Below are 20,718 nucleotides of genomic sequence, written 5' to 3'. Positions count from 1 at the left end.
CTGAATAGGAGTCGAAGTCTGATCAGTATTAAACCACGGGAAGTTTATGTTTTGATTTGAGCGCTGCAATTCATTATCTCTAGGATGGCGCAGATAGGAAGGCATGCGGCTGGCAATCGACGAGTCTCGAGTTCGAATCTGGATTTAGGTAAATTCATATGTAGTTATTATTTCACAATATTTATTCACAGCATTAAGTTTCAATCATAAACTCTCGTGGAAATTGAAAAATTTTACTTTTTTATTTTTAATCATGTTTTGCTAAAACTGAATAACAGCTTTACTATATAGTTGTAAAACGATTTAACAACCAACAGTTCAGTTGGTGCACAACACTATGCTTTATAGTTTCTCCAAATTTGTGTGAACAAAACCCGAACAAGGGTTGTGCATGAAAATTATCCAAATGTTATTCAGCATCATGCTGAATCAATTCGTCATAAAGGTGCTTGTAAAATGAGTAATTGTTAGTTGGGAAGTTATTTTGTAATTTCCAGGGACTTGAGCAGGGATATTTCTCAAAAAGCTCCAAAACAGTTGGGCCATCTTGATTTTGGGGTTCTCTTTATTTCCGATACACTTAACAGTATAAAACGATGACAAAATATGTCAAACGATTTTTCTTTACCGATCGACGCCTAGAAAAGGTAAATCTATGTACAGTCCGTAGCTGAGAGTATACTCGTTCGCGATCAATACCGAAACTTTATCATCTCGCGCGCAACTTACAAAAATAATGTCTCAAAAACCGCTTTTAGTAAGAAACAAACGAAAAAAGTTTTATTTCTTCTTGTGTTTTTTTTGTATAATTTCGACCGTCCTGTTCGCGTTTTGGTATAAATTAGTATTTATAAATTTCTCTTAATTAAGACTAGATTAACAATTATTATAGAGAACAGAAATACAAACGAAACGTGGATCATTGGAAATCTCCGCGCGGTCTGGATGTGACGCTGTATTTGTTATGTTTTTCGCTCTCGCATAATTTGACAGGTTTGTCATCAGCCGGTGACGGCTGGATGACAAACTGTTTTTCGGTTAAGTAGCACTTTTTCGCTCTCGATGCAGGCATTTGGTTCTCCCATAGTTCCCAGTGAGATTTCTATATGTACACAGTCTTAACGTGGGGTTTCCTTATGATAATACTTAAAGTAGCGTGGCATGCATTGTTTGCGCCTTAGATTCGTGTTTGTACAAATACCTTACACCAAACCGTTGTCTTAGCTTGAATGAGATCCTTGATTTATGAAGAATAAGTAATTTCCTTTAAAATTAGTTTGGTTTCTCACGACGTATGGCTGCGGTGGGGATTTCGCTCGATTCGGTGGCAGTAAGTTTCCTAGCTTGTATCTTTGGCGGGTTCCTACACGCTAAACTAGAAGGGCTAACGCTAGTTGGTTTACAATCGATCTTAGGTACAACGGAAAATCAAGAGATTTGTCTTTTGTTGGGGGTGTGTTTTCCAGGATTTTCCGACTCGCAGGAAACCCTGATGGTTGTGATGTCTCTTAGTGGTAAATATAAATAAATAATTTAACAAACTTTCTTGTGTGTGTAAAGTAGGGGAGAATCTTATCAGGTAGCCATTAACACTACAATTCTGGTTTTATGCTACAAAAAACTTGGAAATGTTGAACACTTTTCGTTTTCCAAAAGAAAATCTAAACAGAATAGAATCTAGAAGTTTCAAAAAGGAAAATAATAAGGCTAAAACTAGAAAAAAAGGAAAATAGAAATAGTATAAACAGGAAATAAACTATTTTCGCACCATCTTTTGTTTTTTTCTGGATTTTGAACGAATAAACACGTTTTTTTTTGTTTTTGTTCAAAGAAAATTAACTAACCTTTAAACGACTTGGGATTTCGCATTTTTTTCCAGTGTAAATATTTACAAAAATGTATATGAAATTTTGTTTCAGTCAGCAAAGTGACATTTCAATCAAACCGCCCCTGGTTCGAGGGGGTGGCAAATGACGAATAGCGTCTACATTCCCATTTCATCGAAAAAATACCTTTCGCTTTCTAAACAACATGCTTAAATTTTGGCAGATAAATATCTCAAAACAATAGAGAGAAAAAATAGATATACATCTTCCCCGGGGCGGTCGTTAACCAACAGAAGCGGTCACGAGCGCCCCGGAAAATCCTTAAACTAAGTAGGCCACGCCGTCGCAGTACTTAGAAGTAGATAAACTGCACATCAGTAGGCGTTTCGGGCTGTTGCTGTTGCGATGACGCCTGATCGACGGAAGCGCCGGCAACTTTTTGGGGCGCTTGTTGGTACTGTTCCTTGCAACTGCCGCCCGTTCCTCCGTTGGCGGCCAACTGCTGGGCCTGTTGTTGCAGTTGCTTGTCGGCAATCTCCTTGGCAACGATTTCCTCGATGATTTTGACGACGAAATCGATCTTGGCGATGTCGTGGAACGTCAACCGGCAGAGGTCGTAGCCGGTGGCCATTTTGGTCGATACGTTGAGGCCGCGGCTAGCCGAAGCGATGCAAGCCGCCGCCATCAGCGAGGGTTCCAACTGCATGAAGATGGTTTCTGTAATGGAGGAAGGTGAGAAGAAATACGTTAGAATCGTTTTTTTTTTCCTTTGGTTGATAAAGGTTAGAATTTGCACAACTGTCACCGAGTTTTTTGTTACCTAACCTACTTTTTTATATGCTATTGATGCATTCATACGAGGGTAAACCGTATTCTTTGCAGGAAAAGTGTGACAATTAATGCTCGAACGGAAGTGGAAGAAATTGTAATTATTTCCTCCCTCTTTTCTTGTGCGCTTCTTCGCCATTCGGACAGCCCTCCGCTCTGGGCGAAAGGAAAAAGTTCAGGTAAATAAAATTGATTAATGTGAAACGGAGGAAAATCTTGGAAGAATAATTGCGACTTCCTTGCCTATTATTGTCGGGGTGAGACAAATTGCAACGCGCATCGAATGCAGGCAGATGAGAACAACTGTAGTTCTAGGCCCAAAATCAACGAAACGGAAAAAAGGACGAATTGGAGCCATTTTTTAGTTTCGAGGCAAAATAATAATAAAAACGGACTGACTGCGGCGATTGTGTATATTTTTCTGGAGATTTCTTCCGGTTTCTGTAGATAATGCAACAAATTTACAATTTTATAGCCACCAATAACAAACAATGCCAAATGAGAAGGACTCGCTTCTTTTCTGGAAGAAAAAGGGCGATCATCGTAAAAATAGGGTGTTTATTCAGTGAAGGCCCGCACAGACTACATCGAAGACGTATCGAATTGCCATCACGCCGCGTTGTTGAAAGGTTAAATTTATGGCAGCGTAGTGATTTTTATGGCGGTCGTCTTAGGAGGCTGTGCGGCGGCGGCGGCACGTTTGCACAAATTTGACGTTTCGCCGCGCGTATCGCCATGGCAACGCCATCAAATCGGGCGGGAATGTAGAGAATGGAGCCACTGACTACCGGATCGGAGTCGGTAATTCGATCGCTTGGAAACTGGATCATGTTCGTTGATGGGTCCACGGGGTAACTTGCTTCCGTGGTTAGTAGGATCCTAAAGCTCTGTCTCAATTTTCAGTTGAAACGCCAAAGAATGGATCAGGCGTACATGTTAACTGTTTTCTTTGATTATTCCAATAGATTCTAGTTTTAAGACTTTTAGTTTTATGTTCTTGTGTCCTGCCCTTCGCTTCAATTTTGGTCAGATTTTGTTTAGTTTTTGAACCCAATTCTCTCGAAGGTTTTTGTTTCAGTGTTTAGTAAAAACTGACGGAGAAAGGGGAATGACACTTTCTCCATTTTTAAACCCAAAAATTCGATTTGTGTGATTTTTTAAGTCTGATCAAGAGTTTGACATAATGGAATAGTCGAGGGATGAGACAAAACTGCCGAAAAAAATAGTTGGCAAACAAAGTTTACTAGCATGAAAACAGTTTACTCTCTTTAACGAGAACAGCAGTCATTTGACGTCTCGTAGAAAATTAATCGCCTTTGCCTGTAAATGGTACCATTTGGCAAGCATTCATACTCAAAATCCATAAAACAGCGATGCCCCGAGCAATCGCAAAGAGTTTCATTCGCTTAATCCCGAAAAGCAACACAGCGCAGCCATCCAAATTGCATCTCTTCTAGCAGAGCACGCAAGATGTTTATGTTTTGCGCAAACTGCACCAGGTGCTTTGCGCGCGAATGTGAAACCTTTATCCGGTCCACTTATACTGCGGCGGTAGCGACGGCCAATCGCGAAATTTAAAGGTCCAAGCTGCTCCCGCGCGTCATCTTGCAGCAGCAAAAAAAAAACGCAAACAAAGGATCGCATCGAATACAAAACGAGTCGTCCGTCAGTTAGGAGAAGCACATGGCCTACCGTGTGTTTATAAACAATTCCGAGAAACGCTTAAAAGGGAGTCATGACAACGACGAGACGATCGCGCAATCACGTTGCACCTTGCGCTTTTGGATGGACCACGCGATCGCGCGAGAAGCGGAGTGTACAGTCACGTTTTCTCTCCTCTCGTTTTTGTTTTTGTGTAACTCTCTTTCAGTCTTTCTCGCGAGAAACCGCGTTTCAACATTGTTGTACTTATCTCAAGGATCGCCGTCGTTCGTCGGAGGAAAAAAACGCGCGCAAAGCACCTGTCGATCCTCGAAATGATGATCGTTCGTTCGTTTGCTCGTTTATGTTGTGGTTTCCTCTCTTTTCATACGTTTTGAGGTTAAGGCTATTATCCTGGATCGGTCTGCACATGCTGCAGCCGCATCTTTTGGGCCTGGGACAAGGGACCAAGGCAGGAAGTCGTAAAATACGCTTTGGCTTCGCTTACAAACCAAACCCAAGCCTTCTGGGATGAAGTTGCGAAATTAAAGGTCCATCTTCCGAGGCTGCTTAGAAGGGGTAGGACACTAGTCTCGTTAGCCGCGAGGTGAGGAGTTTAAACTTCCGAAGTTAGAAAACGATGATATTTAAATTTCGTGCAAGGGTTCGTTGTTCTTTCCATAGTTTCGAAGAAACGTCAGTTGTTCGAAGAACTTTGAACTCGTCCGAAGGAAAGAGGATCGTGTAATTACCGGAGTGTGATTAGCATGTAAAAAAATGCATCCCTAAAGGTGGCAGATGGCGTCTTGCACGGAGCCACGGATCACGCGCGGGTTACACATTTAATAATTGTACTTCCATTCGTTCAGGGGTTTGTAGCTTTCTTTGATCCACACGGGTGAGCACGTTGGTGGCGGCGCTGGCGGAACATGGTGTCATTTGCACCACTCGAGGAACCTCCTCTTCCTTCCCGTCGTGGTGTCATCATTTCGTTCCTTCACATTCGACAACAAAAGCGACAGAGGCAACAGTTATCGCTTCGGTCGGATCGCAAGGAGCAAGGAGACGGTTGATGACGGCGACGACGAGTTACGACAATGGCCCCTTTCTTATTAGGACGGTTTTCCAGCTCGACGAAATTCTGTTGGAAGGAAAACCTTCGGCACGGATGCAACGGTTTCACCACCTGGCTTCCAATCCAATCCAATGGAAGAATGGGGTGGCACAGGACAAAGGATCCTTCCCCCGATACGGCCCATTGAAGTCGGCGAGAGGACGACGAATTCTTATCATGCCGAGCAAAGGAGCAGACAAGGCAGCAAAATAAGAAATCGAACTCTGCGGGTGCGATCGATTCTAGCTGGAAGGGAAGGTGGACGAATTGGCAGCTGCTTCGATGGACGGAGCATCGGAATCCAACTGGATCCGAACTTTTGATTACTTTTTCTTTCGATTTAAAAACGGATTTTGTTAAATTTTTGTTTTGGAAAAATGTGTGTCCCACCCCTCGATTAGAAATGTCAAATTCAAAATGCACTGAAACAAACATGCTTTGCGAAATTACGCGGAAATTAAAGCCAAAAGCAATTATTGCTCCAAATTTTAGTTTTTAATAGGCTACTCCTGTGCTTGTAAAACCATATCGATACTCTTGAGAAAATCAACAAAAAAAAAACGGTAAAAATTTCCAGAATAATTTCAGATTTTGACAAAGCTGTCAGTTTTTGGCTTGGTTTTTCGTTCAAAATCATTGGAAAACGATTTTGCAAGTTTATTTTCTGATTTAAACAACTTGTGTCCCTCCCCTTAATGGGAACTGTCAACCCGCCATACACTGAAACAAAACCGATTTTTAAGTTGTTGATGATCTTCAACAATTCTCAAAATAATAAATTCTTCCAAGTTAACACTTTTCGAGTTGAAAAACAGCGTTTTCGACGCGAAATAAGCTGATGAGCTATAGTTTTCATGAATGAACTGTCACAGTGCTTCGAAATAAGGCGATTTAAACCATTTTCATAAAAGGCCTTTTGGTATAAGCGAGTTTGTTGTTGATTATTGAGTTCCAGCCTGTACAACGAAGCAATCTGCGAACGAAATGAACTGCCATGCATCGGAAAAGTCTACACACTGAGACAAATCCACCCGTAAGAATTCACCACTTCGTTTGCTAATCCGGATTAGCAAAAAAACGAACAACGGATTAGAACTAACCAAAGCAGACAAACGAAAGAAAGGGAAAAAAACTTGCCAAATTAGGGGTTGGCAAAGATTTAAATCGCTCGTCGTTTGTATCTGTGTGAGTGCCCATATCTACCGCAGTGTTTAGTTCCGAATGAATGGCAAAATTTCGACTCAAGCATCTTGAGCAAGCATGCAGAGAAGACCCAGGCAGACACGACTGGCAGATTCGATGAGGACCCTTCTCGAAGAAAGTGCAGCGAGGAAGAAGCCCTTTCTCAGTTGGAAAGGAGACAATAGCCTAGGGGATTCAGGGAGAAGACGTAAATTTTGACGGTTGGCATTCCTGCGCAAAGATTTTGCCACTTTTGTCGTAGGGGTCGTTCCGAAAGGGTTATTTATTTATTGCGAGAGTCATAACCTATGCTAATAATGCCAGCACTAACGGTTACGATTTGAATATCAATGCCGATTTCGTTAAAGAAGAGTGGCTTCGATTAACCGTGGCGAATGGGCGTCTCGCCTTCGGGGCAAAATTATGCTATTTATAAATATTTCTATTGAACCGATTCGAGATGCTGCACCGGGGATTTGCGACCCTAGAATTTTCCGCTCCTTGAGATGATGATGGCGGATGACGCCGAAGGCCAAACATTTCCAGGCGAATGCGATGACGACAACGGGTGGCACGCATGTGCCCAACAGCTAGTCCCGAAGGCGCAAATTAGCATAAACGGAGCCGACGATCTTGGAAAATGTTTACTCCAACAACGGAAGGAAAACAAAAGAAGGACGAATGCCATATGTTGGGCCCGATTTGAGCTCCTTTATGGCCCAAGCCGGCCAGCACTGGACGAAATTTATGCGCAAACATTGCGCTTGAGCGGGCGAGCGCATTTGTAAACAAAGTGCTGTCACATTCCTTCGGATGGAATACAAGAATAAACTGGAACGGACGCACGGGTCCCTAGTTAATTATGCCTCGCGTTTGGATGGTAAAACCAGTTTTTTTTACTCATGGACTCATTTCGTTTCGTTTTCTGGAATATGTTATCCTGACGCGCGGGCACGAGGCACCCCGTCAGGTGCAACCGATCGCGATGAAGATCACCTCGAGTTAATAATTTTTATGTCTACTTGGATGGGGACCGGTGGCGGAGTCCGCCTGGTCCGAACTGCTGAGCACGTGCGTAATGAGTCGAGAGGATCGAAGGAGGCACAGTAAAGCGAAATAACGAACGACGACCGTCCAAGCAGGCCTTGCGCGAGCGCGAAAGGTGCAATTGTGCAAGCTGCACGCGACTTTACGTCATTTTCGTCGTTTCCGCCCCGTCTGTCGTCTGCCAAAGTGCCAAGACGCGACGAGAGAACGTTTTGCGAAGCACATTAATGGCTCAACCGGCAATTTTCGGGTTCTTCGGAGGCCGAGATCGAAAAAATCAAACAACATAACAATGCCAAGTCAAGCTCAAGCCGAGTGGCCCGTTGCTCGAAGGGTCTGAAAACGTCCCCTCGTTGTCGTCGTCGTCTGATCCGATTTCAAGATTTCTGAAAACAGGACTCTCAAATCAAATCGAAGGGGAAAATCAGCCAGGTGTGATTTCTAAATATCAACTTTATTCCAACCGCCGTCTACGTACGGGATAGAAGACGGGCGACGGGTTTGGCATCTAAAAAAAGCAGAAGATAGTTACAACATGACAAGACTGGGCGATGATTTGCCCGTTTTTTATCGCCCGAAAAGAAGCTCGCTATATCGCAATAAGGATAATGATACAGCTTCTTCTTCTTCCTCAAGGGGCCATCGGAGAGTTTTTACGAGCCTCGCTCCCTGCTCGTAAAAACGAGATTCAGACACTATTAGTTTCGATTTGGCTTATCATCAAAGCAGGCGAAGCAGGGAAAGCTCGTAAAAAACGGAGAAATTTTTCCGAAAAAAAAATCTCAACAATTTGATCAATAAGGACTCTTCTAAAAAGTCGTAAACCAAAACCGAAATTGATTGCATCGGTTTATCGTTCGTTTTGTCCCTTCGACGGTGGTGGGAACTCTTTGTGCATCGTCCTTTTTGAGTTTGCGCGAAATTTACGGCCCGGGAGAAGTTTGCGCAGGTTTGTCGTGGTTTCGGTAAAAGGAAGGGATTACGGCAGACAATCGAAATGATGAAGTGGATGCGACGATGCCGCTCGCTCGTCTAATTACGGAAGGGTTCCCTCCTCTTGCTCGGAAAGCTTGGAAGAAAACGGGTTCTTAGGCGCAAGATTTATTAATTGAAACCCGTTGTCCCACTGCTGGATAGGATTGAAGTCGGATTTGCACGGGAAGGGGTTGTCGAAGTGCATAGAAACGTCCCTTGGGTGAGGGGCTCAGAAAGCCAAAACAAGGTGTATCGGAGTAATTAATTTATTGATCGTGCGGTGTTCCTTGGGCAATAAATCTTGCACCCGGTTCTACCAGTAACTGTCACTTTTGATGAGTTGCGGGATTTGTGCGGATTATTTTCGTTTGGAAACGCACACAAAATCTAATTGAGAATTTCTCTCGGTGTAAGCTTTCACTGATGTCAAAATGACAAGTCTCGATAAACATTTCAGGCCAAACATGTCTAAAGGTCCAATCTGCAGAAGAGAGGCTCTCTTTGGGTTCCCTCTCTTTCGTTAATATCTCAGCTGTTTATTTGTATTATGATTGTCTCCTTGCATTGAACGATGGTCAAAGCAATCGTCTTTTGATTTGTACTGCAAAAATAGTTGAAAAGTGTACCATTACATTGTAACAATTGAAAGAGAAAGTGAGCAAAGAGAGCCTCTCAAATGCAGATAGGACCTATTGAAATGTTTGGCCTGATTTGAGAAGGACCCGACGCAAGTCAAACACAAAACAAAAAGAAAGTCAAAACAATCCAAATGAACACTTTGTTTCAGTGTAGGGCGCTAAATGACAAGTCTCGGTCAACATTTGAAAATGACCCATACAACGCCAGTTGGAGCCCTCTTCGTTTTACGCGGATTCAAAAGTGAACAATAGCCGCGAAAAAACCGGATTCTTCCGGAGCGGTTTCCCCCAGACGGCAACGCGGTGGCAACAATAGAAAATGAGCATGCAAAAATAAAAATTACGGGGTCCTTCAAGGACTCGTCGACTAGTCTCGCCACGGTCGTTGCTCGTTACGAACGAAGAGCATTGAACCTGAATTTGAGTCGGTAAGTTTTCAATGAGTTGCCAGATGAGGAGGGCACCGTCAACAACGGTGTCGGGCTCCGCCACCGCCGTTCTGCGCGCAAACCCCTGCCGGGTTCCTCCTTGTAGTTGTAAGAAGTCCCAGCGACCAGGCCTGCTAGGCCAAGGCACCGAGATTCCTGAACGCAATTTAGCGTGAAGATTTTCGGAACGCGCGAACAAAGCAGGCGAAATTGCTGTGCTTTATTTGAGGAGAACGCATGTTCGGTTTTGGACTGCCAGCCAGCCAGCATCAACGCTTTGCGGAGTTTGCTTGTTCGAAGGTTTCGTCTGGAGACGAAGGACTGCGGAAAGGAAACGTAACTACTCGGCGGCAGATGTTTTCCTCCGTTTCCTCCATACCTTTGTCGTTACATTCGTCTTTCGAACGAATGACGAAAGGGCCAAGGAGGTGAATGCGATTTTGCATGGCTCCTTCGATGTGAGCGCCCCTATCAAATCAAGTGACAGTTATCGCTTCATCGTTCTGATGGGGGACTTGACGGTTCGAGTTCTTATCAGCGTCCGTACGCAGTCGTGTTTACTCAAAGACGATGCATGGTGGATCGCTTCCATCGGAATGTAAACAAAGATCGGCGGACACCTTCTCCTTGCGTCATCATCAAGGTGTTTAATGTGCAGGAACGAAAGGTGTCACTCGGCTGCACCTGGACCCGCGTGTCGCGCGCGTTGCACATGCTCACTCGCTTCGATTATGAGCGAGAGCGAGTATTTTGTATTGATTTATGATGGTCTCTTTTCGTTCGGACATCACCGCGTGGTGCATCGAATCCAAGCAGGCTGCGAGCTGCGAGAACCGAAATCACCCAATCAGAAAGACCCGCGAGCATTTGCCTCCGCGGTACGAATGTCACGTGCTACTACGATTGCGCTTTGCGGCAGCCACCCCATATCGCAGTCGCTGATGAAGTCGATTCAACAAGTGTCAGCGTGGAGTGGAGAGAGTGACTTCAACAGTCGCGTGAGGGTGAAACCGGAAATTAACATAAATTTCCGTTTGATCGAGGTGTTGCGATAGCGCCTCGCCTGGGTGGAATTACCCCGCGCTCAGTGAGACACCAAACGTCAATTAGGATGACGTTTGGTACGTTATAAAACGTTGTTGTTGTTACATTCGCCGCAAGAAAGGGCCCTCGCGAAGCACCTGCCTCATTTCAGTAAAATTGTTCTACTCTTTTCCGAAGTGGAAAACGCGAAGGAACATAATAAAGGTATAAATGCGAAGGAAAAGGATCCTTTTGGATCGATGCGGGCGGGTGCAACCTGTGGCACCGTGGTACAGTGCGCGACAGGATATTCCAACAGGATTCAAAATAATGACCCTCCACAACCAATTCGAACCCGGGAGGGGCGCAGATGTTTGATAACTCGCTCAACCAAAAAGATGTAGACGATGACGACGACGACCAAGAAGAAACAACGCGATCCAAACAAGGAAAACAAAAACCAACGACGGCGACGAGGACGACGATGGCAGATGTTTTGCTTACAAAACATGCACTTTGGGTGCATCGACGTCGATGGGACCTGTTGAAACGTTGGTGCGTTGTTTACTGACGACGGACGAGCGAAGGATGCGCCTACTGCGCGTCATTTCTGAGTTTTGTAAAGTTTTTTTATGGTTCTCGATTTTCCAACGGGAAGAAATGCGAAACTTTTCGGTTCCGTGTGTGGGAACCAATTTCGCTTCTCACGCACATCTTTCCAGAGATTCAAAAACCAGTGGTCAGCTTTGTTGCCGTTCGTTTTGGGCTTTGTTTGCATCCGATTTTTCTCTTACAGGAAGATTCGGACAAGATTTATCGGTTTCCTGTTGGGATTTCTGCGTGTGCAGTTGACCATGGTCCATGCAGCACTCGAATGTAGAAGAGGAAATATGAAGTAAACAAAGGAAGTCATAGCTCTCAACATCAACAGAACTCTAACACAGCTGCATGTGCAGTTCGAATAGAAAAACAGAATCAAGCGTACAAGCTTTTTATGTTTTGATCCTGGTTTTGATGAACTCTATGTGTAATTTATTTACAAAAAGTTATTTGTTCTTGTGTCCTGCCCCTTAATTCGAACTCAAATTTTTAGTAGATTTTATTTACCGTGCATCAAATTTTGCAAAAGGCCTTTCATTTGACAGGATCGTGTATGCATTTGTTTACAACTTCCAAACAAAGGTGCAAACACAAATCTGTAATTTTTAAAAAAGAACTGTCAAACAACCTTAAAATTTGCTTGTTTTAAACGTCTTGTGAATAGAACTGATGGAATTGAAACCAGTATGATCGCATTTTATTCTCGATTATAATGACTTTCTTCACAATATTTAAAAATGAGATATTTTCGGAACGAATGACATTTGAAAACATTTTACTAAACCTTCAAAACCAGCTGATTTTCTAGCTGTTTGATAGCTCTTCTAAGGAAGTAACAGTTCTATGTATTCATTGCTTAGCTGTTGTAAACAAACGTATGTCAAATGAACAAGCCTGATGAAAGCTTGTTTGAAAAGTCTTTTCATTTGTCTCGTTTGCATTCAAAAATCAATTTAGTCTAAATTGTATTATTCTATTCGATCACATGCGAAAAGGCCTTTTAGAACGTATAAACCGCATTTAAACCGTGATTTAAACCCTGTTCGCATCCGCTTGCGAGAATTCCAATAAATTCGCTTTCTCCTTAGCAAAATCCTCTCGTAATTTAAACATTTAAACGAAAATCTCAGAAAAATTCAGGGTCACAAAAAATCCAACCGCTTTGTGTTCGCGCTTTTGGCAACCCCGGCTGTTTTCTCCTTTTAAATCGAATTACTTCGAGTGCACGCGCATTGCATGCACTACATATAGGGTTGAAGTGAACAACCCCTCTTGCGCGCGACAGCAGCAGTAGTGACAGGCAACGCGGACACAATATTGTTCAGTCACTCGAGACACGCGAGATTCGGGGAAAATTCCCTCTCATAGGAAGGCGAGTGAATTCCGCTTCCCGCACTTTCTGGAAAGGGGTCCGCCGTTTAAATGACCCGGCCGCGTGCGTGCCTTCACACTTTCCCGGGCATTGTTTTGCGGGGGAAGGGACTTTATCAACGTTTTAAGGCGATTTTGTGCCGGAATTTTGTTGGAATTCGAATGGAATTGATGACGAAAAGCCAAGAATTCACAGGTTTCGAAAGGCCTTTTCGAGAAATTAGTATAAAATAGAATGAAATTCTAACGAGAATCATTCAAAAGAGCATCAATAGGCGAAAAGGCCTCTTCTGAGATGATTATGCTGATTCGAAAAGGTTTTCGTCCTCTACAAAAGGACATCAACAGACGAAAACTTTCCAAGTAAACAGGAAAGAACTAGTCTATTGTCAAAGCTTACGGGTAACACCAGTGCACAGTAGACGTCCGATCGCATCGTTGTTGACATTTCATTTTGATGGATGGCGGTGCAATAACTGCAAATTTGTTACTTTCTAAAAATTTAATGTTTTGCATACAAAGTGTTTGCCTCTAGCGAACATCTACTGAACAATATTCAATAACTGTAAGGGTCTTTCCCAAGGTTGATGTTGAAACTTGGCTTTTGGCCTAGACATTTTGAATGGTTTTTGTTGCTTTGTCTAATATAGAATAGGGTCCTAAAATTAGAGGGAAAATCAAGTTTTATTGAATAATGCGGTCAAGCATCATATTCTGATCGGAACAGTACTTTTCCGATCTCGAGCAACTATAATGAAAAAACTTGAAATAAATAAAATGGTGAACAATAAGTTTGACATTTGAGGTCTAACTTGACGTGCTGGAATTCGACATTTTTCACACTGGGTATTAAATAATGCTCCTGTCTGACGTACACGGTAGCAAAAATTAACTCAAATTATAAGTTTAAAGCAAGGGACGGGATCACGGACGGGATACAAGCTTGAATAATTAAAAAATATATATTACGGTAGACGTTCGCTCGGTGCAAACGCTTTAACTACAATGTTTTTTAACTGCAAGTCCGGTAAGTGAATCAATTGTGCAGATATCGCACCGCTATCCGTCAAAATGAAATGTCAACAACGATGCGATGTTTTTCGCATGCACATTTGCTGCAATACGATGTTTTAATGCACATCGTCAGCATTCTGTAGCAACTGACAGTTATTTGAAGTCTGTCAGTTGTTGCAGTTATCGAATTTCATACGGTAAATGAAACATAAACAAGTTGCAGTTATCGAATGTCTACTGTGGTTTGACATTTGAGGTTAAACTTGACGTGCTGGAATTCGACATTTTTTGCACTGGGGATTAAAAAATGTTCCTGTTTGACGTACACGGTAACCAAAATTAATCAAATCAATAAGTTAAAGCTAGGGGTGGGACACAAGTTTAGAAAATAAAAAAAAAAACTTTCAAGCACAACCAAAAAAACATAGTAAAATGAGTAAATATGTATTTTTGGATCATCATAAAGCCTGTTCGAAGGGACGAACTAGCATTGCTCTTTGTCTAGTTTTTATTGATAATCTTCAAAACACAAATAATTCTTTCGAATTCGTTAGATCTATACTAAATGCTCGACTAAATGCAAAAGGCTTTCCGAGCTTTTAAAATCTACTGCGCATGATATTGAGCAGCCATTCGTTTCCAAATCGCCAAAACATATGCCGGCGCTCTTTGATAAAGCGTTTATCACTTTTCCGTTTTCGTCACGAAACGCAATCGAGATAAACAAGGAATAATAAACAAAACAAAGCAGTCCTGAGTCTGGTCCGTCATCGCGGTGCAGCGCAGACAGCGAGCGGTCGGCGCAAAAAACTTGTCCTTGTCCAGCCGCTTCGGCCGCCGTCTGGGATTCGCTTGTTGGCTGGATTGCCGCAAGGCTGTCGGTATTTTTTCTCATTTGGGCAGTCAGCGCACGTTGCAGACGCAGGCAGGATAGTCACCGCAGCATGATTTCGCCGAGTGTCGTCGTCGAACACATGCTCGCTTATTTAAGGGGTTTGTTTTGGTCATCATAGCAGGCGCGGGTGAAGAGAAACTGACAAAACTGAACTCGATCGGATGATTGGATCGATTGAGATCATGTGGTTGTAAATTAAAGGTTTAAAAGTTGAATTTCTCCAGTTTTCGAGTTCGATTACAATAGGGCGTAAGTTTTCTGTGCAACTGGGGTACATACGACCTATTCAAATCAAACTTTAGATTTAAGCGTTTCTTTCGCAGATAGGACCTATTGAAATGTTCGGAAAGAACTGTTGCTGTCAAACATGCACAGTAAAAACGATACGCGAATATTTAGTTTGAAGAAAGGGGCATGACACAATATTATTGTGAATAAGAATCGATAAAAACTTTTAAAAACCAATAAATGGGATTCAGGATTCTCTCGAATGAAGGTAAGTCCTTATGAAACGCATTCTTAAGTAACATTTTCGGATCTAGGGTGACAGTTAAGCGTATAAAAGAGCAAAATCCATGGAAACTTACCGGTACTGCAGACGTGGATCAGAGTGTGCGCGTGTTCCCGTAGCCGCGAGTCGTCCGATCCCCATTTGACGCGCTCCAGGATGTGATCGACGTAGTCGTACGCCGTTACGGCCGTGATGTTCCACTCCAGTTTGCTGATCATCAGAAGCTCCCAACTCTGCGGGAGGGCGAGAGCGATCGAAGAAACGAAACAGAACCAAAACAAGGGTGTGGATTAGAGGGTGTGCGATTACAGAGAAATTTGTGGTAATGTTATTCATAGATGGCGCGTGCGGCGCAATTCGAAATGCGCATAAATTTGCCGGCTGGACGACGATCGTGCCGACAAGGATCGCGATCTTGGATCTTAATGGGGAAGCCACACGACCAACACAACAACGGTTCCCACCGGTTGAAACCGTTACAAACGGGCAACTCCCTTCTGTCAAGTTTCCTGAGACGAGAAACAAAGTTCAATTGCGGCGAGGTTATGTCAACGCAATTCCGCTGCACGAAAATCGATCATTTTTGTTCTCGCAGGCAGGTAACAGCCGGCGCATCCCTCACCAGAAAAAGAGGGGTTCCTCAACGAGACGGATGCGATTAATTTGTGACCAACCGCAAAATTACGTCATTTTATTGTTGATGTCTGTGCAAATGCAGATCTTCCCCTCGTCCGTGGACCGTGGTCCGCATATTGAGGTTAGAACCCGGGTCCTTCGTTTGATTAATATCTTCTCAACCGTTGCGTCCCGTCCCGTCTTCTTATGCATCTGCCTTCGGTCTTCGGGCCCTGACAACAACGGATCACCGGAAATTTCGGTTACAAAGATGTTTGCTTTTGAATCATGACCCGGTTTCTTCGCACGGGACCCCGGGTGAGCTCTTTCCATCATATTTTATTATTCATGAGCGGCGATGATGAGGAACAATTTCATCCCTTAATTCCGGATCGCCGAGATCCCGATCCGGATGTTAATTTGTATAAAATTGCAATCAACGAGGAGGATGGTGACGGCAAGAGGGTCCCTTCCCGAACGCCATTTTCCCGTAACTCGTCTTCCGTGTTTGTGTGGGAATCCGCCGTCAGCCAGGACCATTTCTCATCTTTCCACTCGTTTTCGGAGGACCCGACAAGCAGACAAGAGATAAAATTTTATACCTGCTCTCGGTCTCTCGGTGGTACCCCCGAAAAAAAGGAACACTGGAGAAACCGATACTTTGCGCGCCGACGAGATTTGGTTAAGAATGATTTTGCAGAAATCCGAACGGGAGAGAGAGAGAGCCCGGGCCGAGCAGCGAAAGTTGGCGCAACAGCTCTCGGTCAGGCGGCGCAGAGGAGGCGAGGCGCTAAAACCGCTTTGCAGCGCGCGAAGAAAAATGTTAACGCCGCCGCCTGCTTTGATTAATGATGATGCGCCTTGTCGGCGCAGTCGCTGATACGATTCTTTCATCGCGTTTCGGTCCAACTTGGTCAGGGTCAGCTCAGCAGTGCGGCAGAATTACGCATTGAGGACGCGTACCTTTCCCAAAAAGTCCAAATTAATAATAAAACCAAGAATGGCATTCTTTAGGGAAACTTCTCGGAAATCATAAAAGGTCCTCCGTTTCGTCTCGACGGCGGTGGTGAGAGACCCCGACAATGGACCCGAAAGCGGTGGGAGTCGAGGATGAGAAGTGCCAGAGAGATGATGCGTGGAAATGTTTTGAAAGTTTTCGAAGTCCATTAAAGGTCTGGGTTCTCTCTCTCGGCGGAGGTTGCGAAGGCTTTTTATTGCCGGGTCGATGCAAAAAACAACAACAAACGAACTGAATAATGAAACGTGTGAAAAAGTTGTAAACTCATTTTTCAGGATCAGAATTCCGAGGAAATCGGTGCCTCGGGTCGGGTCCGGCAAGAGAAGGGAAAGACAACAACAAGTATTCGGTTCGAGTGTTTTCTTGGTTTCATTCTTGAATTTTTCTGTTTGCCGAGGTTTTTGTATTTCCATTCGGGCGGTTTTTAAAAGGCCCGATGGTGGTCCTCCTGTCGCCGATGCGGTGCGATGCGAATGTGAATACGAATGCGAAGCAAAAGATGACCACTTTTCGGTCGATATCGGATTTCGGCGCTCGGAGATAGTGCGGATTAGAGTAGGCGACGACGGCGGCTGATTACGAAAATTTGCTTCTGACAGTTCGCTGTTAGGACTGCTGAGAAGAGGTTTCTCTCGCCCCGCTTCAAATCTACATGGGGGTCAATTGTGTCTGCGCGTCCACACCGTAGCGAAATTGTGCAGTTAATTGGATTTGATTGATATCGGATTACGGGCTGCCTGCGTTCAGCCTGAAAGTTCCACTCAAGATGATGGATTAGGCCGTGGCGACCGCCCCCGGGTGCGACGAAGACCAATTAAGACCCATTTTTGGGCGGTATTGTGGGATTTGTGGGAAGATTGTGGCGGTTTTTTGGCAAAACGACCAAGCAGGCCACGACGAAGCTGTCAATTCGACGAATGACAGGAATGCGGGTGGCACATCATCAGCCTACTACGACGCGGGCCCTGTATTTCATGCGTAGAAGCGAACGGACCCCTTTCTTGCGTTAATTACTTCCTTCCGAGCGTTCACCCTGTCTACCGACACCGCGAGCAAAACAAAGGAGATGTGGTTTGTGGTTTTCCATTTGGAAGATTCCTTAGCACTTGACCTGACCGGTACGGAGTCCCGGAAACGAGCCGGGTGTTCAAATACAATGACAATGGGCGCACGCTTGGAACGAAGATATCTAGATGACAGTAAATTAGTCGTATTGTGATCGTCTTCAAAGGAGCTACCTGCAAAGGGTTACACGCTTCCGTGCTCACGAACCTACAGAAGACGACAGCTCTCACTTCTTCATATTTTTTCACTCATATTCTTCCAATCAAAGACAACAACGGCAGGAAGACGGGATCAAGTTCAAGATCGCGATCCTTTCATCGCAGTAAAGCACTGAGACATCTCCGACTCCGCCCAGCCCTATCCCTAGCGAATAATAGCAGCACTTACCCTGATTTGATCCGGCGAGACGGCATGGTCTGTGTACGCACTGAGAACGTCCACCGTTAGCGGATGACACTGTCGGATCTTGGAGGCCAGAAGCAGGGCGCAGCATCCCAGCAGTTGCAGGTGGTAGCGATCGATCGGGCATGCGCAGAGAAACCGATCGAAGAAGTTGACCGCCAGTGGGAAAGTCTGCTCCTCGCATTTCTGCTCGTCGCATACCTGGACAGAGTTCAACACAACAACACCGGTTAGAACATCACCCTTACCTCTACAAATCCCGCGCGATCAACACACTCACCTCCAGCATCCAAGTGGTGACGATCTTGCGCATGTTCGGCTTGATATCTTGCTGCACCGAGCCGAAGTAGTTGCACGACGGTATCGTCAACCGCTCCAGCCCGATCAAGTTCTGAATGACCCGAACATCGGCCACCATCGTCGGGTCCGCCTCGGCAAACTGACTATCCACCTCATCGTAGATGATCTCTTTACACATCAAATCCACATTGTGAGCCATTGTTTCGCACCCGAGTCTCGTTCCCGTTATCTTACGAACAACACAGTTCACAGTACAGCACAACAATACCGTTATCTCAGCGTTCGCTGCACCAATACACCGTCTATCGCGGTCTCTATTCACAAAATTCTCCGCCACAGAATCCGTCACAATTGTTCAATCCCACCCCTAAGTCCAACATCTGCAATCTTTTTCAGTCTCTTCCGTTGCGATAAAACAGTCTTTCTTTTTCCAAAAACTCAAACAATCCCAGCAAAAAATAAACCAAAAGTATCCTTGCACTCACAGCTAGCCAGAGAGAAAGGAAGGTTTCCAAAACAACCGTACCGTTTGCCGTCCGAGAGGCTTCTGACCGTTTCGAGTCCTTGTCGGGATCGTTTTGATACACAGCTCAGCGAGCGCAGGCAAGGCAAGCTGATCGTCGTCGTCCCCGCTGCGATCCCTTTCTTCCTCGTCCACAGACCACGCGCCCTCCTAACTTGTATGTAGGTACCCTTGTGCCTTGGCCATATGATATTCGGTGCGACGTACGACGACGACGATGAGAGCAAGAGAGCGAAGAAATTTTTAATTGCGAGCTTTCTGCGTTCCTATTCATCTACCCTGGCTGCGGTAGACTTTGGTCGGGTTCGCATCGCAGGTACAGGCGCACCAGTTGATCATCCGTACGATGCATGGGCAGGGGTTCCTAAACTTATTCATATCGCGATTCCTTCAGAAATGTTTACAGATACTGACTTTTGCAAGGAAGCATCGACGAATTCTTCCAGCTATTTTCCCATAGCTTCCTTCGGTGGTTCCATCATGGATTCCTACAGAGTTTTTTTTATACAATTCCTCTAGAAATTTCTGCAGGTATTCTTTCACGTATTATTCCATATATTTTCCATATGAATTTATTCAAAACATTTCTGTAAGAATTTCTTCCAAGATTTTTTTCAGAAAATTTTACCAAAAATGATTCAAAAATTTATTCAGGAATTCCTCAAAAAAATTGTACAATTTATTCAAGGATTCCTTCAATAATTCGTCCAGAAACTACAGTAGACGTTCGATAACTGCAACATGTTTACGTTTCAGTTAGCGAACAAAATTCGATAACTGCAACGTCAAATGGGCGTCAACAATCCATTAATTGACGTTAAATGAACGAAAAATTCATTCGATTGTTCATTTGGGCTAATTTGGCGCACCGTTTTGACGGATAGCGGTGCGATAACTGCAAATTTGTTGCACTTACCGGACTTGCAGTTAAAAAAGCATTGCAGTTAAACCGTTTGCACCAACCGAACGTCTACTGTACTGCAGACATTAGGAATACCTATTGGAATTCTTTCAAGAACTCCACCAGGTATTAATCCAGGACTTCCTCCATGGACTGTTTCGCGATTCCCTTAAGAGTTCCTCTTGTTTCTTCAGGAATTACTCCAGGGATTCCTTAATTAAGGAACTGCTATAGGGATGCCTGCAGAAGTGCCTTCATGAAATCTTATTAGGATCCCTTCAGGATTTGTCCAAGAATTCCTTCTGTGATATCGTCAAATCATTCTCCTTTTTGGAACTCTTTAGAAACTTCTCTTGGAATTCCCTCATGAATTCTTCCTGGCATTCCTTCAGAAATTTCTCCAGGGATTCCTCCAAAACTTACACTAGGAATTCCTCCGCGAATTTAATTATTCTTGGATACGACTGTGATAGATTTTAGCTTGAAAATGGCTTTTCCAGTCTTTACAAAATTCAAATACAGCTATTTAATCTTGCCTCTGTAATTCCTTAGGGGCAATATTACTCTTAAAAATCCTTCAGCAATTTCAACAGAGGTATTCCTCCAGAAATATCGTAGAATTACTCTAAGGATTCCTCCGATTATGCAGGGATTCCTCTAGGAATTTCAAGAATTTATCTACAGATTCCTCCAGGAATTTCTACAGGCATTCTTCTAGGAATTCTTCTTGGGAGACCTTTAGGGATTGCGCTAAGGATTTCTCCAGGCAATACACATAGAACGCGACGCGAGACAGGACAC

At 44.0% G+C, this 20,718-nt stretch overlaps 1 protein-coding gene across 1 annotated transcript; it reads right to left on the bottom strand.

The window, feature by feature from the left end:
• Positions 1-1,188: 1,188 nt before the first annotated feature.
• Positions 1,189-18,862, bottom strand: LOC109426400 (G1/S-specific cyclin-D2). The gene is made up of 4 exons (XM_019701912.3): positions 18,474-18,862; positions 18,179-18,394; positions 15,170-15,326; positions 1,189-2,543 (listed from the first exon to the last, which is right to left on the bottom strand). The coding sequence occupies exons 1-4, from the start codon at positions 18,690-18,692 to the stop codon at positions 2,179-2,181; spliced, it is 957 nt and encodes a 318-aa protein (XP_019557457.2). The 5' UTR covers positions 18,693-18,862; the 3' UTR covers positions 1,189-2,178.
• Between the last annotated feature and the right edge of the window lie 1,856 nt (positions 18,863-20,718).

This window comes from Aedes albopictus, chromosome 3 (assembly GCF_035046485.1).
Source record: "Aedes albopictus strain Foshan chromosome 3, AalbF5, whole genome shotgun sequence".
Taxonomy (NCBI): Eukaryota; Metazoa; Arthropoda; class Insecta; order Diptera; family Culicidae; genus Aedes; species Aedes albopictus.
This window is presented reverse-complemented; position numbering and strand designations above follow the sequence as displayed.